The sequence below is a fragment of the Prionailurus bengalensis genome, chromosome D1 (genome assembly GCF_016509475.1).
Source record: "Prionailurus bengalensis isolate Pbe53 chromosome D1, Fcat_Pben_1.1_paternal_pri, whole genome shotgun sequence".
Lineage (NCBI taxonomy): Eukaryota > Metazoa > Chordata > Mammalia > Carnivora > Felidae > Prionailurus > Prionailurus bengalensis.
The window spans coordinates 20,509,973-20,535,493 of NC_057346.1; the positions used below are offsets into that span (position 1 = coordinate 20,509,973).

General features: G+C 49.4%; 1 protein-coding gene across 10 annotated transcripts in view; it reads left to right on the top strand.

Moving 5' to 3' along the window:
- Positions 1–209: 209 nt before the first annotated feature.
- The window catches only part of GRAMD1B (GRAM domain containing 1B), a 172,371-nt gene continuing 147,059 nt past the window's right edge, over positions 210–25,521 (top strand). For all 10 annotated transcript variants that reach the window (XM_043579665.1, XM_043579663.1, XM_043579670.1 and 7 more), the window contains exon 1: positions 210–598. In XM_043579665.1, coding sequence (XP_043435600.1) covers positions 225–598 — 374 coding nt within the window. In that variant the 5' untranslated portion in view covers positions 210–224. The remainder of the gene's footprint in view (positions 599–25,521) is intronic.

Sequence of the window (25,521 nt, forward strand, 5' to 3'; positions counted from 1 at the left end):
ACGGGGCGGGCCGGCGCCGACGGCCGGGGGAGCGCGCACGGGAAAGTTCGGCCCCGGCGGCCGCGCGCCTGCCTCGCGGCGCTCCGGGAGAGGAACTTGCCCTCCGCGCGGCTCGAGCGGCGAGCGTTTCCCACCCGAGAGCCGGCCGAGCGCGCCGCGGCCGGGGGTGGGCGGCGAGGCGGCTGGCGGAGGGCGCCGAGCGAGCGCGGACGCCGCGGGCGCCCATGCCGGCGGCCAACATGCTGGAGAACCTGCAGCCGCCCGCCCTGCAGGTGCCCGAGCCGCAGGGCGCGCCCGAGGGCAGCCCGCTCTGGTCCAGCTCGTCGACCCCCACGCTCCGCCGCCGGCGCTTCAAGATGCGCCGCATGAAGAACGTGCAGGAGCAGAGCCTGGAGGCCGGGCTGGCCCGGGACCTGCCCGGCGTCTTGGCCCCCGGCAAGGAGTTCCTGCAGCTGCCGTCCATCGAGATCACGCCCTCCAGCGACGAGGACACCCCGTGGTCCAACTGCTCCACACCCAGCGCTTCCCCGCGCCGAAAGCGCTTCCTCCTCCGCAAGTGGCTCAGGGTGAGGGAGCGGAAGGAGTGCAGTGAAAGCAGGTACGTCCCTGCGGCTCCCCCTGCCTGCCACCCTCTTCTCTCCTCCTCCCCTTCCCCGGGGCGTCCGGGGCCGAAGCCTCGCGGAGGCGCGTGGGGGGGGATGGGGTGGGGGGGACTCGCCAGAGTGGGCCCCGGGCACTGCTGCGCCCCTCTCGGGGGGCTGGTGGTCCTTCGGCTTCCACGCGTGTCGCCCCCCTCCCCCAGCCGGGGCTGGGGGCCTGCGACTTTTCTCCTGTGTCCCACGTCTACTTGGGGCTTCCAGCCGCATTCCATCTCATTCCATCCGCATAGCAAAATGAATAAAACCCGTGGCAGCCAACATCTGTTGAGCCCTTACCATGTGCATGCAGGTCGTTATGGTAAGCACCGTGTATCGCCAAGCTGAATCCTCACAAAAACTCTGAGTTAGGTCCTACTCTTATTCCCGTTTCACACATGGACGTAGCAGAAGGTGAGAGAGGTTAAGTGGTGCCTCCACTTACACTTGTGTTTCTGAACTCCATTTCCAATTTTATTACTTTATTTTGGCCACACCAGCTTTGCGTGGCCTGGCCCACAAGGGTAGAGGACGAGCAGGCGGATTCCTGTTGAGTGAGATGCATTTCCCACTGCAGACAGTCTTCAGGGGTCTAGAGCTGCTCTCCAGCACTCTGGTTTGTGCTAGCTACTTCTTGCCTGGGTTACTGTGGCATCCCAGTAGTGGGACAGGTTCCCTTTTTCTAGCACTGGGTGTGGAAGACCATAGGGCTTCTGGATACAGCCTTGGCTAGGAGGTGTGTTGGAGCCCAGGCCATTGCCTGGTGGAGCATGTGCGAGGGGAGCATGTCCTCACTGGCTCATTGGTACCATGGACTCTACTCACGTTTAGACTCTTAGGGTCCTGTCTCTCTCTCTTTTTTAGTGTTTTATTTTGAGAGAGAGACAGCATGAGCAGGGGAGGCGCAGAGAGGGAGAGAATCCCAAGCACAGATGCTTTCAGCACAGAGCCAGAAGTGGGGCTCGATCCCACCGACGGTGAGATGGTGAGATCGTGACCTAAGCCGAAATCAAGAGCTGGCGGCTTTGAGAGCCCCAAGTGCCCTGTTTGTGCCCTTGAGTGGGGCAGCTGAAGAATTGGCCACCTTCCCCAGGACTTCTCCTCCTGGCTTAGTCAATTTCATTCACCTCAGTAAGGATTTATTGAATGTTCAGAGCTCAGTCTGGTACCAACTGATGTTGATGGGGCCCTGGCGGGGGAGGAAGGGCTGAGTAGAAAGAGGGGATGTGGACTTTGAGAAGGAGGATGGGTGGAAACTTGGATCGGCAATTAAGACCTAGGCATTTCTCTCCTGTTGAGATGGAACCATTGGAAGACAAAGATTTATGGAAGGGAGAGTCTCAAACTGTCATGGAAAGTACGAGGTCAGGGGCATGAGATCAGGAAAGGGGAACAGTATGGACAAAGGCAAAAGAAGCAGGGTGGGGGCACCAGGCTGGCTCGTTTGGAAGAATCTGTCGTTCTTTTTTTTTTTTTTTTGTAATCTATATTTTAGAGAGAGATTGAGAGACAGAGTGCAAGAAGGGGAGGGGCAGAGAGGGGGAGGCACAGAATCTGAAGCAGGCTCCAGGCTCTTGAGTTGTCAGCACAGAGCCTGACGCGAGGCTTGAACTCAAGAACCTCGAGATCATGATCTGAGCCGAAGTTGGACACTCAACCAACTGAGACACCCAGGTGGCCCTCTTTCTCTCTCTCTCTCTTTTTTTTAAGTCTTATATATTTATCTTGAGAGAGAGCATGCACGGGGGGAGGGTCAAAGAGAGAGGGAGAGAGAACCCTAAGCAGGCTCTGCCCTGCCAGCACCAGCAGGGAGCCCTAAGCGGGCTTGAACCCATGAACCATGAGATCATGACCTGAGCCTAAGTCAGTTTAACTTACTGGGCCACCCAGGTGCCCGCTTATCCTTTCAATATGTAGAGTTTTGTCCTGGGGCTTTTTGTGGACCTGACCAGAACAATTCTGTCTGGTACCTCATCCTGCTGACTTTTCCATAGAGTAGAGGGAAGAGGGGCAAACTTTATGGGAACTAATCTTTTTTTTTTTTAATATATTTATATTTTTTAACATTTATTTATTTTTGAGACAGAGAGAGACAGAGCATGAATGGGGGAGGGTCAGAGAGAGAGGGAGACACAGAATCGGAAACAGGCTCCAGGCTCTGAGCTGTCAGCACAGAGCCCGATGTGGGGCTCGAACTCACGGACCACGAGATCATGACCTGAGCCGGAGTCGGACGCTCAACCGACTGAGCCACCCAGGCGCCCCCCCCCCCCCCTTTTTTTTTTTAAAGTAATCTCTGTGCCCAGTGTAGGGCTTGAGTTCATGACCCCAACTCGTGATCAAGAGCCCAGTGAATGAATGCTCTACCCACTGAGTCAGCCAGGAGCTAATCTTGAATGAAAATAGTTCATTACCTTTTGTCAGCTTTTTCCCCTCGAAATGTGAGAGACCCTAATAGAGACCCTGTTTTGACCTTGGGATTTTGCCACGTATGTGGAGGACAAAATATGGGGGAAAGAGTCTTGCGTTGCTGGCCAGGGTGAGGATGGGGGTGGGTGGTTAAAATTAAGGAAGGCTTTCTTGGTTTTGAGAGTTGTCTAAGGATGCGGTGTTATCTTCCATACTTTAAAAAAAAATTTTTTTTTTAATGTTTTATTTATTTTTGAGACGGAGAGACAGAGCATGAACGGGGGAGGGTCAGAGAGAGGGAGACACAGAATCTGAAACAGGCTCCAGGCTCTGAGCGGTCAGCACAGAGCCCGACGCGGGGCTCGAACTCACGGACTGCGAGATCATGACCTGAGCCGAAGTCGGCCGCCCAACCGACTGAGCCACCCAGGTGCCCCAATCTTCCATACTTTTAAAAATCAGTAAGGATTTCCACCTTCTAGGTGTAGAGGAAGGCAGATCTTTTAAATGATGGCTTGATGGATTAGAAGAAGATGTGTATATGTGCAGAAAAAGACAGACTCCGGATTCAAACTCACATTGGTGTCACTCCAGTCTCTACTCTTAGCCACTATTACACTGCCTCCTGTTGGCATCTCTGGATCTTGGCAAAGACAAGGACCCCATCACATGTAGGCCTTAGAAGCGGAAGGCTTCTTGGAGAGAAAAGAAGCATTCGAGTGAATAGGTGCTTGGGGATGCCCAGCAGGATTCCCTGAGAAGGAGTTGGCATTTGGAAACAGTAGAGCAGAGAGACTATTGGACGCGAAGTCAGGAGACTTCAGTTTACATGTAAGTTCTGTAATGTAGTAAGTGGGACCTTGGACACCTCACTTCATTCACCTCTGTGTGTCTCACCTTCTCCATCCACGGAAGGGGGCATGTGTCTCAGGAGTAATACACGTGGAAACGTTTTCCGAACCCCTGGGCGAAGGGTTATTGTCCGTATTCAGTGAGGATCTCCCATGGAGCGGATGTATGCTTGAAAGTGTGAGCTTAGGGACTCAAGTGTCCTGGAGTAGCACCTGGGACTCCTCACACATTATGGGATTTGGAAACGATGGTTGGAAAATTACTCTGCCCTCCCTGGCCTGGCTTAGCGGGGATTAGCATACCGGGCCCAGCGTGGTATCCTTTCTTTCCACCTTCTACCTCGGACTCTCCCTCTGCACAGTAGAGAAAAGCACCTTTCAAAGGCCTGTGATGGCATCTGCTGCGGTGGAAGGCAGCGGGGCTGTGGATTTTAACTGCGCAAAGTCGAACATCGAGATCAGGAGAGCTGTTTTTTGCTCCTTTAACCCTAGGAAGAAAGAAGTGGAGAAATTGGTAAAGTTAGCGTGGTAAAGCACCTCGGAGGACAGTACTGAAATAACCCGCGTCCAGTTTTGTCTGGTTCCCCTTTGTATCTTTGCTGTCTAGCACCGCACTTGGCCTTGTATGGTGACCCATGCATGTTCGTTGATGAATAAATTAAAAATGAGTGAATGAATGATTCTTTCTGTCTCTGCTGTTTGGAATGGAATTATCTTTATTCATGAGTCAGGGAGAGTTTCCTGGAGGGGATGACTTCAGAGCTGAGGTTTTTTTTTCCTGTGACAGCTTTATTGAGATGTAATTTACATACCATACCATTCACTCATTTATAAAGTATACGTTTTGGTGGTTTTTAGCATATTCATACATAGGCACCACAGTCCATTTTAGAACATTTTCGTGACCCCAGAAAGAAACCTGTACCCTATACGTACCACCCTCAGTCCTCCTATTCCTCATCCCCCCAGCCCCAGGCGGCCACACATCTGCTTACTGTGGAGAGCAGTTTTGAATGGGAATCAGATGCTTGTTGGTGAGAGCAGTTTGGGGGTGTTGACAGCAGGAATGGACGACCAAGAGAGTGGTCTCGGTGAGGGATGTGGAAAATGAAGTGGTGAACTGGTGGGCTGGCAGACTTGCTTTATGCGGAAGAGTTTGAATTTCAGTTTATCGGTCAGTCAACAAACATGTACCGAGATCCCATGGACGTTGTGCTTTATATACAAAGAAGATTCACCTCCGTGGGAGACGCTGTAGGTTCTGGAACCAGGGAGAGGTGTGCAGAGTGGTATTTGAGGCAACTAATTCTTGCTACTCGGGGGCGGGGGGGAACCCAGTGGGGAGGTAGAGGCCGAGCCTTGCACTGTTTTTCTAGTGATCTGACTGGAAATGGTCTTAGCCACCACCATTTAAGGGAAGGTGGCACTTTTTTTTTTTTTTTTTTTGCTGGCCATGTCCCCTTCTGGGCTCCCTGAAAAATGTAGTCCGAAGTTGATGGGGCAAGCTCTTCAAATTAGCGCCTGCACATCTCCCTAAACACCCTGGCCATAGCTGGTTGTTCATAATTCTCGGACCTGCTGGATTACCGTAAAAGTAAGAAATTAGAGCCACATCTGGCAGAATGGCATCCTGTCCTCCTTTTCTGGAGGGACAAGGGACAAATGAGTAGGTGTGGATGGCTGACTGTAGGCTGTCTTTCCACGGGACACAGAAGCATTTCTCTGCTGCTCTCTCCCCAGGGTGCCCTCAGTCCTTATTTGTGCCGCCACTTTCCTTCGGCTGGCTGGCCGGCCGGCCGTTCTGTCCCCTGCTTAGAGACCTTAGGGTCCGCACCCTGCTTAGAGACCTTTCAACTTGGAGCCTCGGGGTTTCTGCTGTGCTACACATGTGACCTCAAGTGGTACCTCTCACTGATTCTGCCCGGCCTGGTAGGCCCGGTTGTCCCTCTGGTGGTGCCAGCCTAGCCGGTGTGTGGGTTGGCAGGTAATGGTGTCATTGGTATATTTATCTTGATTCTTCAGCCCTTTCCTCTGAGCTTTGGAGAGAGTCTTGCTTCCGGTTTCAGCCCCATTTCCAGGGGAGCGGGTTGATGTGTGCATCCAAACCCCTGTGCACGCCCTGCCGTGTATGAGAAGCCCAGGGAGTGTGGGAGAGGGAAATTGGGTTCTTTCCTTAACACAAGACAATAAACACAAATGCAGAGGAGACCTGTGCTTTGTCAGCAGATTAAGTAAGGAATCAGTGCCGGATATAAACCAGTGAAAACCTCTACCAGACCCATAAATCCTTGGGGGCGGGGACTGTGTCTTAACTTTGTGCCAGGTTTTCTGCTAAGCGTCTTAAATGCAAAATCACAATTAATCCTCGCAAGAAAGCCCCCAGGTGGGTTTTACGGCCGAGGAGCCTGAAGTTCAGAGATTAACTTGCTCCAGGCCTGACAGAAGCAAGGGTGAGATTTGAACCATGTTCTTCTGATTCTAGAGCCTGAGTTCTTCACAGCCACGCTGTACCGTGTCTCCAGGGCCTGGACATCGTTGGCTCTGGAGTGTTTGAGGAAGCAAACACATGGGGGGGGGTGGGGAGAGTATAAAAGAAGGGAGGAATGAGGTCAGGAGGATGGGACGACCTCTGAGGAGAATGCTGTAGCGGTCGTGGGCAAGCGCCGCCGTGGGCGAGGCCCGTGCTGACCGGCGTGGCAAACCGGTCCGTGAGAAGCAGCCAGCCTTTGGCCGTAGACGCGGCTTCCAGATTCGAACCATTTGTGGAAACAGGTGGAGATGGAGCCCCACGGGCTGCTTCACACTGGCCAAGGCCCTCTGTGGGAGTTGGCATTTTAAGGGTTTCCATGGCGGTTACGTGCTCAGGGGGCCCGCGTGATGTGTCAGGCAGGAGACGGAGGTGATCTTGGGGCAGATGAGCAGGTGAGGATTTGGCCCTGTGTGGTTAGTTTCTCTCGAGTACTCTCTATCCAACCAGTTGCTAGGTTGGTCACTGCTAATTGCTTCTAGGGTAACGCTGTTTTCCATTAAGGCGTCTGAATGGCTAAGCTGCCAGGGGGGATTTTCCTTCCTGACCTCCGTGTGCGAGCCTCTGGGCCCTGGAGCAGGTGTTCAGATACCGAACCAAGCTGGCCTGAGAGCCCGACGTGGTTGCCGGGTTGCAGTGCGTACAAGAGCTTGCTACAGCCTGAGGGCTCTTTCTGGAGCGTTTGCCCTCTTGGGATTCTCTCCTCTGTAGCCCACGTTGGTGTGGTGATGCGCCAGGGGGCTGCCGTACCTGGTGCGAAGGAAGATACAGCTTTTGGGGTATCTTGGGGGGGGTAAGGGGATGGTCTGTGAGTTCTGGCGCTGTGACTTCGGGGCCTGCGGAATCTTCCTCCTCTCCGAGGAGATGGCAGAGCTTCCATCCGGGTGTGCAAGAACTGAAAATCAAACGTGGGCCTTCAGATGGGAGAGGGGGGGAGGCAGGGTGGAGACGCTTCGGGCTGCAGCAAAGAGCCGTCAGGCAGTGGCTGGCCACCCCCTGTGGCACCGGCAACAGCCGCGGTCCCCTTCTAAAAAGAGTCCCGGTGTCAAATACTCTCCTCTGTTTTCCAGACACCACGTGTCTGGATTTCCAATTCAGATAATACAGTCCAGAATCATCCGCGCGATGTGGCTGTGCCTCAGCTAATCAGGTCAGCGGTGGAAGACGAGAGGGATGAAGAAATCCGTGGCCTTTCCGTCGGAGCCCCGATACATTTTGTTGGTTCGATGGCATAAAGGCCTTCTTTCTGCATCCTTTGTACATACTTTGTTGAGGCTCTGGTTGCTCAACCCTGCTTTTTATCTCATCTAGATAAAGAAATACGGCGATAGGCACATCATGGTGGCAGATCTGGGTTATGGGCAGGAACTCAGGCCTCTGACCTCAAGTCTGGGCCAGTTTCTAAACCTATCACTTCTCTGGGGCTTCTTCATTCTTTGAAAGATCTCCTCATGTCAGCATATCTCTGAAGTGATGCCTGGCCCCAGCCTCGTGCCTCTCACCTACTCAGTCTGACCACAGAGGTTTTTAGTCTGCTGCTTCTTGGTTAGCAGATTGAGTCAGGAAATGAGGGGGCTGAGTGAGGGAACGAAAAACAAACAGCGACCCACTTGGTTTTTTCCCCTTTCTTCTTACAACTATGGAAAAAGGATTTCCTTTGGGGCCCAGGGAGGGAAAGGGGAACATGGTAACCCTGGCGTTATTTGGCCCAACAATTAGGACGATACAGAAAGACAATGGCGGGTGGTTAGGCACTGCACGTTTGTGAGTCTCTCCAAGGGGTCTTCCAGCTTGTCTTAAAAGAAAATTTTACATCATAAAAGTCAGTGCATATTGTGTGGGTAATAAAATAGCTAGCTAGCCAATGTAAAAATTTGGGGTAATAGGCAAGAGGAAAATACAGCTCATTCTACTGTGCTAACCCAACCGTAGGTAACATATTTCGTGTATTATCACTCACTATTTTTTCTCCTTCAGGTTTCCTTTTTTTTTTTTTTAATTTTTTAATGTTTAACTGTTTTTGAGAGAGAGAGTGTGTGTGAGTGGAGGAGGGGCAGACAGAGAGGGAGACAGAATCTGAAGCAGGCTCCAGCCTCTGAGCTGTCAGCGGGGCTCGAAATCACAAACTGCGAGATCATGACCTGAACCAAAGTCGGACACCTAACCAACTGAACCACCCAGGCGCCCCTCAGGTTTCCTTTTTAAGCGATAGACTTTTCTTTTTCACTCGCTTTTCTGTATCTTGTCCCTATAGAAGGTACAGTTGAACGTAAGTCTGTAGGTTGAGGACACGTATGTCTGTGAAATAAGGGGGGAGAAAAAGAATTTCTACAGTACTGTTTCTGGAGGAGCCATCAGGATGAGACGCTTCTTCAAAGTGGGGGTGAGAGCCCGCTCATCAGAGATGCCACTCAGCCTTGTCCTCATGTTTTCCATAACCAAGCTTGTGTATTAGTGCCAGTCTGACCCCGCAGAGCCATCCGCCTTGGTCTGGCAAGCGTTTGTTTTCTAGCTGGGTCATTACACTCCGGAGTTCTTCCTGACCTTTTGTTTCCTTCTCAGGAATGACAGTAATAAAGGTTACGCTGTACAGGGCGGAGCTTCTCCAGGGAACAGTTTGCCCTTCGCGTGGGTGACAACATGTGTTTTCTCTTCCTTTGTCCATAACGAACCACATCTTCCTGATACGTGAAGATCTCAGAGAAAGACAGAGAGAGAGAGAGACCTCAGAAAAGAAGATTGTACCACTTCTCTTGGTTCCTTCTTTCTAAGTTTCAAGGCCCACTACTGAGAAAGTTGTTCCTGAGATCTAACTGTGAAATCCTCTCTAGTACAGTTCAAACTCATTTTCTCTAGTTTTGTCCTCAGTGAAGACGAGAGCCTGACTGGTCATCATCCTTTGAGAATATTCCTTCAGAGACTTATTCTTAGTGGTAACTTGTGCTGTGGCTTGTAGATTCTGAGGGAAGCCCTAGGTTTGTACTGATGATTCCTTGGACCTCACGGCTGCTGGCAGGCCCCGCAGACTCGTGGGAGGAATTGACAGCCACTCGTGTTAGAAGACCAGGGTAGAAAGTGGCCCGCCCATTCAGGAAGTATCTAGTGACACTGAAAGATTGCTCTCCCTCAAGTCCTTCTCCGTGCTCCGATTGGTTCCTTAAATGCCCCTATCAGTTGGCACGCTTTTTGTTTGTAGTTAGAGAGAGTAGGCTGAGAAATCAGATAACTCAGGAGACCTAATTCTCACAGTTCAAACGTTTATGGAACACTTATAGGGAATCAGGTGCTGTGCTAGGTGTTTGGGATACAGGGGACGGCACAAATGGCCATTCCATTGAGAAGCTCACAGGGCTGCTCTCTTTGAAGAGAGCAACGTGAAAAAGATAATTTCAGTAGATTATGGAATCAGACTACAGCATAAAATATATATATGTGTGCATGTATATATACACACATATATGTGTATATATGTATACGTATATATATGTGTGTATATATGTGTGTATATATGTGTACATATATGTATGTATACGTGTGTGTATGTATATGTATATATGTGTATATATACGTATATGTATGTGTATGTATATATACGTGTATGTGTATATGTGTACATGCATGTATATATCCACGTGTGTGTATATATACATATATGTATGTGTGTATGTATATATACGTGTGTGTGTGTATATATATATGTATATATATATATAGGTCTGAGGAAAAAGTCTGCTGGGAGGGAGAGGAGAGGAGGGTCCTGGGACCTAGATTGCACCACTGTGCTGCCTGACTTCTGTCATACTCGGCTGACACCTGTTAGTACCTGCAGTTCTTCTGCACCTCTCCTAGAGAATCTAGTCTTCACGGTGGGGATTTGTGTGGATTTGTTTGGTCATTTCACCTTTGAACAAATAGAACTTTGAACTTCATGGCCAAGGCCATGAAGCTGGTCAGTGGCAGAGGTGGCTCTGGAATATACAGGGTGTACTTGTGCACATGGACTGAGCCACTAAATGTTCAGCCCACCGTGTGTCTGGGGAGCCCATTTTGCATGGGATGGAACCCTATCTTTATCAGCGAACCCAGGAAGCACCGGCAGGCCTTGTCTGTTTTTCCTAGGATGACCGCCCTGGCCCCAGTCCAGGGGACCGTCCTCGGCAGCATGGGGTGTTGGCCATGGTTCCGCTCCTTTTCTCGCTGTGTGGTCCTGCGCCGGTTACTCAGTCAGTCTGGGTCTCAGTGTCTTTCTCATCTGTGAAATGGAAAATACACATTTCTCCTTCGTCTTGTACGACTGTTTAAGTTGATGAGGCTGAAGACACGCTAACGTGATTACTAGTAAAAGTGAGAGTTTTTCCAATGGTCTGGGAGGCCTCTGAGTTTGCTCCTCTGGTTAGCGTAAGCTGGAACGGTGGTTTTTACTTCTTTTATTAACTGTGAGACGTTGCTTTTCGGATCTACTGATAGGTGCCGTGCCGAAAATGAAGTTTTACAACTTGTGGGCTGCTCTTGTCTGTCTGTCTCTTTAGTGTCCCATGTGCTTAGACTTCTGACTCCAGGCTTCTTATTTCTCCCTCTCCCTTTCCCTTCTCCCTCCCTCTTCTCTTCCTCCTCCTCCTAAATCTACACACTATCCTTGGGCTGTTTTCTCCACTCTGGCCTTAACTATTTCTATGTGATGATGACTCGCACACTATCTCAGACCTCTTCTTTTTCTTGAGCCCCAGGCTCATACCTCCAAATGACTGATGGACATTCCATGGAGGTGTTCTTCAGAACTCAGCTGTTGGTTGTACTCGAACTGGCCCTCTTTCCCCCCCCAGCCCGTTTCCTCTCCCTTGGTCCCTTGCATTGGGGATTGGTATGGGTCAGCCTCCCGAGGCTTCGATACCCTGGGAGAGAGTGCTCTTCAAGTCTGTCTTCCCGATTCCACCACTGTTGCTCCTTCCCAGGCCACCATCTTCACGTGTCCTAACTGGTCCTTAAATATGTTCTGCCAGGGTCCTCCTCCCTGGCCTCTCTACTGGCAGAGAAGCCCTGTCCTTTAATTCAGTAGCCGGACTGGTCTTCGTGACCTCACTTCTGCTCCCCTCCTGCTTCCTTCGCTGAGGCTACTCCCAGGACCTGCCTCCAGCTGAGTGACCTCCCCGCGCCTCGAGTGGGATGCTTTCTCGTATTTCCAGTTCTCCCCAGACACTGTTCCTTCAGCTGGAAATCCCCTCCTGTGGCTCTGACCCACCTTGCCCGCCTGCCCTTCTTCTCCTTTGGGTCTTTCCTCCAGGAAGTGTTTCCAGACTCTGGTGTTTCTTGCACGTTCCTGGTTTGTGACGATGTTCCTAAATTGTGATTCTCTGGTCACGTTGCATCCTTTACTGGATCAGAAGCAGTGAGGGCAGAGTTGGTTTTATTCAGTGTTTGTTTTAGTCAGCGCCTGCTGAGCTCTTTGCATGGAACATCGCAGGAGCTCAGTAAATAGGTATTTAGGGAACGAGCAAATAATCAAATGGATGAAGGACTGTACAGAAATTTGATTTTCATGGAATTCTAGCATAAATCATTTCACAAAGCAAGGAGTCGTCTTGAAGCTGAATAATTGCCCCCTCATATGCCATTTTTTGACAGTCTGGATTCTTACATAATGGCTCGTTTGCTTTAAGCCTCTTGGTTTCCTTTGTGCATTTCTTCCTCTGTGCGTGTGTCTTCCATCAGACTGTAGGTGCCCAGAGACCAGAGACTGCCATCCTTCTAAGGGTGGTTTCTGTTTAGAGAGTCCAGTTTGGCATATTTAGATGAAGAGTAGTTGACTTTTCCCCAAACGAGGCTCCAGGATGCAAGAACACATTGGAAGCAACATTTTGGCCGATGGTCGACCCGGGGCCCAGGTACGGTCTGCAAATAGGAGTAACCCTTTTCCCGCCAAACACCTGTGACAGCTTTGAAGGATGTTTTGATTTGGGGGGAGCTGTGGTTGCCATGGTAACAGTACTTTTCCGGGCCTTCTGATTCCAGGTCAGGGCAACCGTTGTTCCTCTTGCAGGAGAGAAGGATTTGGGAATACATATATCCTTCCTTTTTGCCCCCCTCCCCACAAGTAATCCAACAGATACTCATCAACCACATGTTACACTCCAGGTGCTATTCTAGACACCAGAAACTGCAGTGAACAAAATCGTTTCTGCCCTTACAGTAGAGCTTGGATTCTAGAGAGGGTAGAGAGAGCAAACAGATTAACAATGCAACATTCATCCCTGTTTATTTGAAAGCAGGTTGCTTAGGGGGACCTGGGTGGCTCAGTCAGTTAAGTGTCCGACTTTGGCTCAGGCTACGATCTCACGGTTCGTGGGTTCGAGCCCCGCATCGGGCTCTGTACCGAGCGAGCAGAGCCTGCTTTAGATCCTCTGTTTCCTTCTCTCTCTGCCCCTCCGCCTCTGCTCTGTCTCTCTCTTTCACAAATAAACATTAAAAAAAATTTAAAAACAAATTCCTTCGGCACATCGCCACAAGAGAATTAGTCTGTTTTCTAAAACTGAGAAATCGGGAACTGTGAAAGTAATGTCTTCCACCCAGCTCCGAAGAGGGTGGGGTGCCGCATGGGGGTGCCACTGCGGGGCCGAGCGTGGGAGCTGACTCCCCCCACCCCCACCACTGACAGCAGGGCTTCATTTATTTGAGTGTAGGCATTTTGGAATGCAGATGCATTGGCTGCTCCGACGTTTTCCAAGACCTGGGAGCCGGTGGTCTCAAGCAGGTTCTATCTCTGCAGCTGCCGGCAGCCAGGGTGGTGGTTCTGGTGTTTTCGCATTGACTCTTAGTGGAAGCCAGGAGCCCAAGGGCCACCAGGAGACGGGGGAGAGAGGGGACACCGTCACTTGCCACTGGAGCTTGCAGTCAGAGCGGCCGAGCACAGTGCCCTCGTGGACACAAGGGAAGACCATGCTGGCGAACGCAGTTTAACATAAGCTCTCAATTTGGGCAGCACTTTCTCCTTTTCGGAGTGGTTTACCAGGCTGTGGGCTCCAGGAAGGCAGCACAGCGTGCAATTATTCTCTGCATTTGCCCCAGCACGTACCGTAGTGCCTGGCACAGCCCCCAGTCACGTGCTTAGGGCACGGGGATCCCCATTGCTTCAGTTGCTCCTGCATCCTATGGGGCAGCTGTAATGACTGTGTCCACTCGGTCCCCCTAAGGAAATGGAAACTCTGAACGTGCCCGCGTCCATACAGCTAAGTAATGATGGAATCCTGGCTCAGAAGGAGGTCGTCATGTCGCTTTTCTCTATACAGTACGATACATGTACATATCTGAACGTTCCACTGAGTTTTATATATGTGTGCCGACGATGTGGGTGATTAAAATCCACAGGAAATGGAGAACAGGGACCAAACATAAGCTGCTGTTTCAGCACACCTCTGTTTTGTTAAAGCAGCAGCTCCCGTGAAAAGCTGTGGTTGGGGGCGCCTGGGTGGCTCAGTCTGTTGAGCGTCCGTCTTCGGCTCAGCTCGTGATCTCGCGGTCTGTGAGTTCGAGCCCCGACTTGGGCTCTGTGCTGACAGCTCCGAGCCTGGAGCCTGCTTTGGATTCTGTGTCTGCCTCTCTCCTGTTTCCCTGTTTGTGCTTGCTCTGTCTCTCAAAAATAAATAAACATTAAAAACAAAACAAAACAAAACTCTGGCTGGATTTGCACCTCCTCCTCAGGACGCATGAAACATTCAGGCTGCCACGGTGAGGAACATCTGAATTCCGCATGCCCTTATAGGCCAGCTGCTATGTGCTGGCCACCGAGCTTCGGCTGGCCTCTGCTCTTTAAGGATTTCGTCTGGCTTATTAATTGCCCATGCATTCGTTTGTTCAGTTATTCATTTTTTGTTGTTTTGGGGTGGCGGGGGGAGAATAAGGGCAGAGGGGTAGAGAGAGGGGGACAGAAGATCGGTAGCGAGCCCTGCGCTAAGTCTGACAGCAGCAAGTGCGACACGGGGCTCCAACTCCAGAACAGTGAGATAATGACCTGAGCCGAAGTCGGATGCTTAACCGACTGAGCCACCCGGGTGTCCCTCAACTATAAGTTTTTATTGAGCATCTATTAGGTGGTCGACGTAACTCATACAACCAAGTGTAAAATCTCGAAACGTGGCAGGTGTATCCAAGGGGAGGGCAGCAGTAGCTGTTGCCTTCGGTTATCATGGTAACTGGCCAGATGTTACTGTGAAGGACATCAGCTGTCGGGTTAGATGCATCCACCTCAGGGAGACTTAGAGACTTGGCCTGCCCTGTTCTAGAAGAGTCTAGGGTAAACCCAGCTGGAGCTGAGTGATGGAGCATCCGTAGTCACAGGTGGCTGCTGATGGTGAATTTGAGAGAAGGACTGGGGACAGCTGATTAATAGAATGTGTCTCTACCTCTTCCAAGGCTGTTCACTTTTGCAAAATACTGTCGATACTGTCCAGGCCGACAGTGTTCGTCCCTCACCAGTGTGGATGACTTCCCAGCGGCTGTGTTTCCCTTTTAGTCCAGTAGCAATTTCCATCCTGCTTCCACAGAGTAAAATTCCAGCCTGGGGCAAGTTTTCTGCCCTCACCCTGCTTTGCATCACTAATTTCCTCCTACATAAGGAGGGCATTATGATAACACCTACCTTGTAGGTTGGTTTGAAGATGAAATAATGAAGGTAAGGCATCCCTTAAAGCGCCTGGTTGCACAGTGGGTGCTCGCTTTCTGATGACTTCTTTTTACTTCTCATCCCTTTAAACTGAAGGGCAAGAAGTGTTTGCATATTGGTGTCGTTTTCATATTGGTGCCAAGCTTATCTGATCTGAAGGGCAGGCCCTGGGGCTTGTGGTTGTTTCTCATTGTGGCTCCTTTGCTGAGTCATTTGGGGTTGGCAGACCTGGAAAAACATAGTGGTCCAGAGGGTGGTTAGGGCTGCGTGTGATTAGCTAAGGCGCAGCGTGTATTGTCTCAGTGTTTGCTGGTGGACTTCTGGAACCCGATTCCCCATCTCACGGGAGAGGGCGGGGGGCGGGGGTGAGGGGACAAGGAACCAGCTGAGGGGATGTTGCTCCTGTCTTGCCTGGTGCTGAATTTCCCGTGATATGGCTTCGTGAATCTTTGATTTCAGCTTAATCAGTACAGCCACCAGGCCCCGTGGAGAACTGTAAACGAATGGATTGTCTTCTGAGTTTGAAATGAGTGACATCCTTTGATATGAGGTGTAATTAGGAGAGAAGATGCTTTTGGTGCTAGGGGGAAGATGCAGAGTGAGAACTTTTAGAAAAATGAGAAGATCTTATAAAAAAGAGCCAAGGTAAGATTTAAAGACGGTCTTTGAGATCTGAGGCATTTGTGAGATTACGATTGGTTTTTTTGCACACTCTGCAGTGTTTATTCCGTCATCTGTGAGACCGTATTTGTGAGAGCAGGTACGTCTAATTCTTGTATTTTGAGAATAGTTTTACTTGTTATATCTGAATATTTTATGAGCACTTGGTCCTATATTGGTAAGAGGATTGTGATATGTTATATCCCCATCGACATCAACGACGAATATTGTTTCGAACACGTACCGTGTTAACAGCTATATATAAATTTTAGGAGAATAAGAAAGCAAACGTTTAAGTCTGTTTTGTCACAGAAGATGGAGATATAGAATGAAAGGGAAAATATTTGATGAAACTATAATCTACGTTTCCATTATGACGAGCTAGAGATTCATTAGGATGAATTACAATCAAAACAGAATTCACTAGGATCTTCTTCTGAATTCCCCTTCCAAATTAAAAACACTCCAAATTAAAAATACCCGAAAGACCCTTCTGATTATATGCATTCACATTCAATCAGCCGTTTGCTCTGTGAACACTGTGTGAGCAGTGGCCACACTAGTCAGTCTGTACAACCCGGTTGGTCACGTCTTAGGCTCTGTGGTGATCTTCATGAACACGAGTCCAAACTCTGACACTTTCTTATCAGTGTGACTTTAACATACTTCTTTATTTTTGCTTTCTTGAGACTCCTCACTTCCCCCTTTTATTAGCTTTGTAACACCTTTGGAAAAGTATAGGGTTTTTTATTTTTTTATTTTATTATTATTATTATTATTTGGTCTCTGTTGATGGATCGGTCTCATCTCTGCATCCCTCTGGCTATACCACAAGGACGTGAGGTTGGTTCTTAAGAGCAGGGGCCCTGCCTACTCCCGTGTCACCAGTGGTTAGAACAGCACTGGTACCTGGTAATCACTCCCCAGCAGCACATGACATTGTATATTTTGTGGAACGAACAGCTATTCATAGTTAACCCTTCTTATGAGCGGTAGCACCGAAGGGCTGAGAAAAAAACAAAGGAAGATACTTTCTCTACACGCTCCGGGGGTTTACATTCCTGTACCTGGTGTCGTGGGCAGAACTCTGCTCTAAGAGTAGGCCAGCTTGAGTTTTATCTTCTGTTTTTTTCGCCGTGCCATTAAATGCCTCTGTGGCTTTTTATGTGTCTCTTAACTTCTTTGGCCTTCAGTTTCCTGGTCTGGAAGGGGAAAAAATTAGACTAGATCATCTCTTAGGCCCCTTCCTGTGTAAGGGTTGGTCCATGATCTTACTACAAGAATCACAGATTATGATAAAATGATAAGCTGGAAACAATCGCAGTAAGAAGAAGCAGGAATCAAAAAGAGTGTGCAGGAAGTGAGCCAGGAAGTCACGTGTGCCTCTGTGCCCGTGAATTGCCTTTCCGGGGATCTAAACCGCACTTGTTCTCAGGTTGCTCTTCTCTCTCTCCTCCCCGCTGCCCGGCCAGTGCCACCTCACCCGCCTGGTTCAGCCCACACAACTCCCTTCTCCGCCAGTCACTTAGCTTGCAAACTGATTTTCCTGGAGGATTTCCTTCATTAAAACCTTACTGAGCTTTGAGGCCGGAGGGGCCCTTGTGATGGTCTAGCACGCTCCGTTCATCTTACGGAGAAGCATAAGCAGAGCGAGAGGTTCAGAGCGGCGACGCGATGCTCCTTCCTCTGTGTCCCGCCTGGTCGGTGACAGAGCAAGAGCTGGGGCCGGGGTTCTGAGCCCAGCTCCAGGGCTGTTGTTCTACTGGACCTGTGCTCTGTTTTCCCTGGTTTTATTTCTCACTCTTGGGAGCGTGACTTCGTGCACGACTCCAAGATGAGTGTTTACGGATGCCACGTGGAACCTGATGGTGGTGCCCTGAAATCTTCCCATAACCTGCCTTAGCAGCCTCCTGCTCGCACTCCAGGTATGAGGTCCTCGGAAGACTTGCTGTAGACTTCTCTTACCATTAGGCGAGGAAGGTGGGAGTGATCAACGAGTCAGGCATTTATTACTTGCTTCGCGTGTGTTTTGCCCCATGCCCGAGTGGTGGGGAATACCAGAGGAGAAGGGAGAAGTGCCTTCAGGCGTGGGCAGGCAGAGGCAGCAGGACATTCTAGATGGAGCAGGCTCCACGGAGGAATTGGTATTTAAGACAAAGTGTGGGGGCCCCTGCGTGGCTCAGTCGGTTGGACAGCCGACTTCAGCTGAGGTCATGATCTGCCAGTCTGTGAGTTCGAGCCCCACGTCCGGCTCTGTGCTGACAGCTCAGAGCCTGGAGCCTGCTTCGGATTCTGTGTCTCCCTCTTTCTCTGCCCCTCCCCCGCTCGTGCTCTGTCTCTCAAAAATAAATAAACATTAACAAGTTTTTTTTAAATAAATAAAATTTCAGCTCAAATGCTTCCTCCTCTGTGAAGCTCACTCTGGAGTCCCCTGGATCCCCAGGTGTTCTTTCTCTGCGTGTAGGTAGTGTGCTTAGTATAGAAACCTTTCCATCCCACCCTCCACAAAGAGGTTAGCTAATTGTATGTAATCCCATAACTCCATGAAATGTCTCTTCATTAGAGAGTAAACTCTTTAAGGACAGAATGTACTTTTTTTCTCTTTGATCTTTGTGTTCCCTCAAGTGGAGCCTGTACCATAGTAGGTGCTTCAGAAATGCTTGTTGAATGAGAGATGTGATTTCAGTAAGTACTATTAAAATGAAGCCAAGGGTAGGGGTGCCTGGGTGGCTCAGTTGGTTGAACGTTCAACTCTTGATTTCGGCTCAGGTCATGATCTCATGGTTCATGTGTTTGAGCCCCACGTCAGGCTCTGCACTGACAGGGAAAAGCCTACTTGGGATTCTCTCCCTCTCCCCCTCTCTCTCTCTCTCTCTCTCTCTCTGCCCCTCCCCCACTTTTATCTCTCTCTCTCTCTCTCTCTCTCTCAAAAGAAAATAGCCTTAAAAAATAGAACCAACAGAATGGAGTTGGAATAAAAAAGAATGTTATTTTCCTCAAATGCTAACTTTTAAGTGAGATAGTATTTGAAAAATGCTTATTTTAGGCATTCGGTACATGTCAGTTTCCCCTTTCTCTATGATACAGACTTTGGTGATTCATACTTACCTTTACACTTTAAGCTTCATTCCTAACCGCACATTAAGATTCTTGAGAAGATTCTTGAGAATGGGCTAGTTCTTATACTTTGCTTCTGCTGCTTTCTGGCACGGTACTTGGCTCAGCCAAAGCTTGATTTCTCATCTTTTCTCTGTTTGCAGGTTGCCATTCAAAGTGTTCTTTGAATGAGTCTTGAGTGAATCATCTACTTTATGGATCATCAAAATCTCTTTTGCACTCTCCTCCGTGTGGGTGGATACCAGAGTTGAACTTGAAGAGAGTAAATTAGATATAGGGCAGGAGTGCCGATTGGGGGGGGGGGTGTGATTCATTAACATTCTTGAGACAAAAATAAGTGATCTGTGGATTATTCAACTTCTGTTTTCTTTTGTTCCGTATTCTAAATTAATCCAGTATCTGTTGCCTTCTTGCTAACGAAAAGTGCCCATGGGTGTATACCTTATGGGAAAGTTGTCAGAGTTCTTGGCACAGAAGATACAGTGTTCCATCCCGTGTGGAAAACGGCACTGAGGAAACCGATCAGGCTGTTAACACACAGAGGTCCTGACTCCAGGTTCTGGTCAGTGCTGTTTCTTCCCCAGGCCCCTTCGGGGCTCTTTGTTGAGTTGCTAAATGACCACCCAAGTTCTTGGTTAGGACTGTTTGTCTTTCTTCTAACTGGAAAAAACCGAGATAATGGTTTTACCCTAAACCAGTTTTTTTCCTGAGGCTAAGGACAAATGAAGTTGGAGGAGGGTTGGGGATCGGCGTGGGGAAGGGGCGGGGGAGACAGGGAAGCTGAAGGACTCTTTCTGGAAGAGTCTGCAGGTTGTCTGATAGCTTCATGGGGCCCTCCATGGCATCTGGCAGTTTGTGATAGAGTTTCTGCATAAGTGCTTCCCCCATCCCCATGTGTCCTTTGCCCTTTAGGACGCCAGAAGTCCCCCTCTTTCCGGATGCATCAACCTCTCCTCTCCTGTGGCTTCCTGGGGCAGGACACCGGCTTTCTGTATCTTCCCTACTTCTGTTACCTTCGGCACTCCTACGCTTTCAGCTTAAGGGGTTTGACTTTTGTTCACTAGAGGGAAACAGGTGGTGACAAAATTAGCTACCAGTTGGGAAGCTGCAGTCCTGAAACATCTTGAAAACATATTTATTCTTAATTGGGTTTGGTCTTTAAAGAAGTAAAATAGACACCTGCCACTTTTCCTTGGGCTTCTAAAATGCTCTTGTGGGAGGTTGCCAGTGGTTTCTGGGGAATCAGGGGCCCGGAGCTATTCCCGCTTGGTTCCTGAGTCAGGCTCCTTCTGCTTCAGCCGGTGGTAGAACCAAGTTGGCACGGCCACCGGGATGGCTTCCTAAAATTATCTCTGTGAAGGGGCCCTCAGGGCACCAGCGTCCCTGCTCTGCGGCCGGCCCACCCCTCCCCCCTGAGTCCTGCCCTCACCCCTACATGGGATGGTGCTGGCCTCTCTGTCCCCAGAGGCTTCCTGTTGGGCTCCAGGCCAGCCTTTCACAGGCCTCCGTACAAATGTCCCCAGGCCTGGCTCCAGCTCGAGGAAGTCCTTCTCTGCCCGTGGACACGTTGCTCTGTCTTATTTGGCCTCCCTGTGGCCTTTTCACCAGCTGGTTGTTGAGACAGCTTTGCTCTTCGGCAGGAGTTGTTTTCCTCAGGTGTGTTCAGAGACTTGTTTATTTCCGTGGTTTCACCTGTGGCCTTGCGACCTCATGGCAGGTGCCATTACCTGGCAGACTGTCCCATTTCACATCGGTGCTTGTTGCCTTTTTTTTTTTTTTTTTTTTTTTAGTTGCAGTATAGTTGACACACGATGTACACGTGGTCTCATGTGTGCAGTTTAGTGTACGTAACTCCATACATTATACTATCCTCTTGTCACTTTTCGTCCCAGGAGTTTTGCTACACTGGACTTTCCAGATGTCTGTGCTTTCTGGCCAAGGGCTGCCTCCTGCAGAGCAGAGACGGTTGACAATTTCAGCAGAATGAACACCCGAGCTCCTCCCAGATCCCCCTTGCGGCCCCCCAGTTTAGATCTCCCTGGATCTCGTCACTGAGGTCGTTCCTGCCACCCACCCCTTACCAGCTTTAAGTGAGTGCCATGGCCAGCCAGCATTGTTGTGTACTTCAGATGATAGAACAAAGAATTCTCAGGCAGAACACCTCTACGGAAATCCTTTTTCCTTAGCTTACCAGTGGTTTGCCCTTTGACATGTCATGTACTCCTGGAAACCCTTCTTTCCTTCATTTTTCTTTCTTTCTTTCTTTTTAAATTTTTTTGTTTATTTATTTTGGAGAGAGAGTGTGTGCACAAGCAGGGGAGGGGCAGAGAGAGTGAGAGAGAGGTTGGGGGAGCGGGGGGGGGGTGGGCGGTGATCCAAAGTGGCCTCCGTGCTGACAGCAGCAAGCCTGATGCAGGGCTCAAACTCCACAAAATGCGAGATCATGACCTGAGCCGAAGTCAGGTGCTTAACCGACTGAGCCACCCAGGGGCCCCTTCATCTTTCAAATGGGGATCCGAGTGTATGTATTCTTTTTTTTTTTATAAACTTTTTTTTTAACGTTTATTTATTTTTGAGACAGAGAGAGACAGAGCATGAACGGGGGAGGGTCAGAGAGAGGGAGACACAGAATCTGAAACAGGCTTCAGGCTCTGCGCTGTCAGCACAGAGCCCGACACGGGGCTCGAACCCACACACCGCGAGATCATGACCTGAGCCAAAGTCAGCCGCTTAACCGACTGAGCCACCCAGGCGCCCCCCGAGTGTGTGTATTCTTACCTACTTTATGAGGTTGGAAAGATCAGATGGAAGAATGTACGTGGAAGCCCTTTGTAGACTGGAAAGCACTGTTTACATGTGGAGCTTTACTGTTAATATTAAACACAACATACTAGAACGCAGTATCTTGGATACACTGAAAAAAGCAGACAGTATTTGCCCCAAAGGAGATTTTTTTCTCAGGCAGCCAACAGGTCATCCCCAAGGCGTGGGCAGTGCAGTGCTAACTTGCTCAGGCTTGAATTTGTCATAGCTCTCTCTGTGCCTCAACGGGGGTAGAGCTCTGGGTCCAGTAGGGGAAAAAAAAAAAAAAAAAAAAAGAATTAGGCTCTGAATATGTCAGAGGGAAGAGGAGGCCGGGCTTCTGTGTGATACAGCGCTCAGTTGGCTGAGGTGGAAGATACAGTTATTGAGGCGTGAGGTCTGTGGGATCATACAGAAGAGATTTAAAGCAGAAGGGAGGGCGCCTGGGTGGCTCAGTCCGTTAAGCGTCCGACTTCGGCTCAGGTCATGATCTCGTGGTTTGTGAGTTCGAGCCCCGCGTCGGGCTCTGTGCTGACAGCTGGGAGCCTGGAGCCTGCTTTGGATTCTGTGCCTTCATCTCTCTCTGCCCCTCGCCTGCTCACACTCTGTGTCTCTCCCTCTCTCTCAAAAACAAACGTTAAAAAAAATAATAAAGCAGAGGGGACCATATGAACAAAGTTTAGAGGAAGGAATATGCACGGTTTATTTGGGGAACACAAGTGATTCTATGTAAGCAGAACATTAGGGGCTGAGGCAGAACTGTAGGGGAAGTTGAGAAGTTGGGAAGAGGAAACTGGTTTCATGTCAGAAGGCCTGTGTGAGAAGCAAAGAACCTTGGATGTATTGTAAAGCATTAGAGGAAAGCTTCAAAGGAGTTTAACCTCGGAAGAGGCATGTTGATACCTGTTTTAGAAGATAACAGACGGTGGTCTGGGCGTATTCGTATGCTGGGGCTGGCTTACATCAGCCAGTTGTGCACACTGATCCCCAACTGTGATATTAGCTTGACATTGACCACGCTGTGAACAGAAGTGGCAAATGATGCAAATCAGTTCCCTCTTTCCCTGAAGCTGGTTGTTAAACACTTACCAGCTCAGTCAAGGGGCCATTTCAATGGGGTCTGGACGTCAGTCGTTTGTACACAAGGGACGTGTGTCCCAAATCCTTCAGGGCCCAGCCCAGAATCCTCTGAATCAGAATCCAGGGAAAGTGATGGGTGGGAACCTATCTTTTAAAAAGTTGCTAGGTGATTCTTATGTAGTCAGTCTGGTACCGGTCTTTGGTTCAGGGCTGGGACAGTAGGGAAAGGGAGGAGGAATGGGTATAAAAGATGTGTCAGGTAGGAGCAACAGAACTCAGTGGCCAGTTAGAGGTAGGGAGTGGAGTTTCCTTGTTTGGACAACTCAGTGGATGGATGGAGATGGATGGATGGTGAGCTAAGGAAGGCAGGTAAGAGTTACCTGGTGGTAGGAGGCGCCTGGTGGCTTAGATGGTCAAGCATCTGACTCTTGATTTTGGCTCAGGTCATGATCTCACAGTTTGTGGGTTCAAGCCCCGCATCAGGCTCTGTGCTGACGGCGTGGATCCTGCATGGGATTTTCTCTCTCCTTCTCTCTCTGCCCCTCTCCCCTGCTCCAGTGTGCTCTCTTCTCTTTCTCTTAAAATAAATAAATAATCTTAAAAAGAAAGAAAAAAAAAGAGTTACTCGGTGGGAGGAGTGAGAGGGGGGGAAGAGAGCCTGGGGTGGTTTTGGATATGCTGAGAATTCTCTAGGGAGGCAGGATCTTCGTGATGTCTTACATGCATTTGGATTCAGGGAACCTGGTGCTTGGTAGACCAGTCAGGTTTGGGACAACATGTGGGTTGTTGAAGGTATGGATCTGGAGGGCATTGTTGGGGGGAGAATGTGTAGAGAAGAGAAGGGGACGGTGGGCAGGACTCCGGCAACAACTTTTCAGAGAGTGGTAGAAGAGAAGCCAAGAAGAGGTCCAGCAAACAGCAGTTTGCTTATTACTGAAGTCGGTGGTTCCATGGAGGGAGGAGTTCCTTCTCTCCAGCATTTCCAAAAGTCTAATAGAAGCCGCATATGCTTTTTTTTTTTTTTAAGTTTATGTATTTATTTTGAGAGTAGAGAGAAAGAGGCAGAGAGAGAATCCCAAGCAGGCCCTGTGCTCTCAGCACAGAGCTGGTCGCGGGGCTCAAACTCACGGACCGTGAGATCATGACCTGAGCCCAAAGCAAGAGTCAGACGTTTAACCAACTCAGCCACCCAGGCACCCCTGCATTTTTTTGTAATAAGAGTGACCAAAGAGCGTTTGAACTGTGGTGTGAGCATGTTATTAGATGCTGACCTGAAGTTTTGAATGGTGGTTATGTATCTTTGATTAAAAACACACACGCAAGTTAAGTAGGAGGCAAATAGTGTTTGGTCATATCAGAAAGATATCTTTTAAAATATCATAATGGGGGGCGGTGCCTGGATGGCTTAGTCGGTTAAGTGGCCAATTTTTGCCACCATGATCTCCTGGTTTGTGAGTTCGAGCCCTGCATCGGGCTCTGGGCTGACAGTTCAGAGCCTGGAGCCTGCTTCAGATTCTGTGCCTCCCTCTCTCTGCCCCTCCCATGCTCGCACTCTGTCTTTCTCTCTCAAAAATAAATATTAAAAAAATAAAAAAATAAATAAGACAAAATATCATAGTTGGGGATATGGTTTAAAGGTTCTTGGTGTGGGGCTCTCTGTGAGTCCTGGGACTGTCTCTGGACTTGCCCCTGTGAGAGGAAATTGGTAGAGAAAGGACTTGAACTTCTTGTTTTGAATAGTTTAGATGAAGGAACCAGGATCAAGATGATTGTCAAACATAAAGTTTTGCAGGGGGTGGGGGCGTGGGGGAGATGCCTGGCTAGCTCAGTTGGTAGGGCATGCGACTCCTGACTTTAGGGGCATGAGTTTGAGCCCCACGCTGGGTGTAGAGATTATTCAGAAAATAAAAATGAAATGTCTTGGGGTTATCTGTGGACAGAATGATTCTGGCTGGCATTGGCTTTGAGAAATCTACGCATCTTCCTACCACTTAGTCCAGAAGGCTCTGGATTAAGAAGCAAAGGATGTCTTGGGGCGCCTGGGTGGCTCAGTCGGTTGAGCACCGGCTTCAGCTCAGGTCACGATCTCACGGTCCATGAGTTCGAGCCCCGTGTCGGGCTCTGTGCTGACAGCTCAGAGCCTGGAGCCTGTTTCGGATTCTGTGTCTCCCTCTCTCTCTGATCCTCCCCCATTCATGCTCTATCTCTCTCTGTCTCAAAAATAAATAAACGTTAAAAAAAAAAAGAAGCAAAGGATGTCTTAAAGGCTGGGAGGGGCACTGGGAGCTAGCTGAGAGGGTGGGGAGGCTGGCCAATGAGATGCCACTGCCTAGGGTCTCGACAACTTGTCAGAGACTTCAAGTTCTGGGAAGCATCTTGGTTGGTCACAGTTATCACTGATTAAAGGTTTACCACTAAGTGACCTGGTTAATGCCTCTGTGCTCTCTTACGAGGGCTTAAGATTTCACAGTGAAGGGGAAGTAGTGGTCAAGGCCAAGGAAGCTACCAGGGCGTGGGAACCAGAGAAGAGTGGTACGTTCCTTAAGAGTGCTTGAAGAGAGAGTTTAAGCGGACACGAGTTCGCTTGCCCCCTTTCTTCAGAAGCCATTTGAGGAATATAATGGGGTAAGTATAGTTCTTTTAATTGTGTGCGGGAAAGGGCCTAGAATTTCACTGTAGGTCAGGGAACCTTTACGCTTTGGAAAAAATATCTCAGAACAGGGCATAAGAGAACATGATGATTTTTTTTCCCCCTCCTCATCTGACGCTTAAGTATCTGTATAC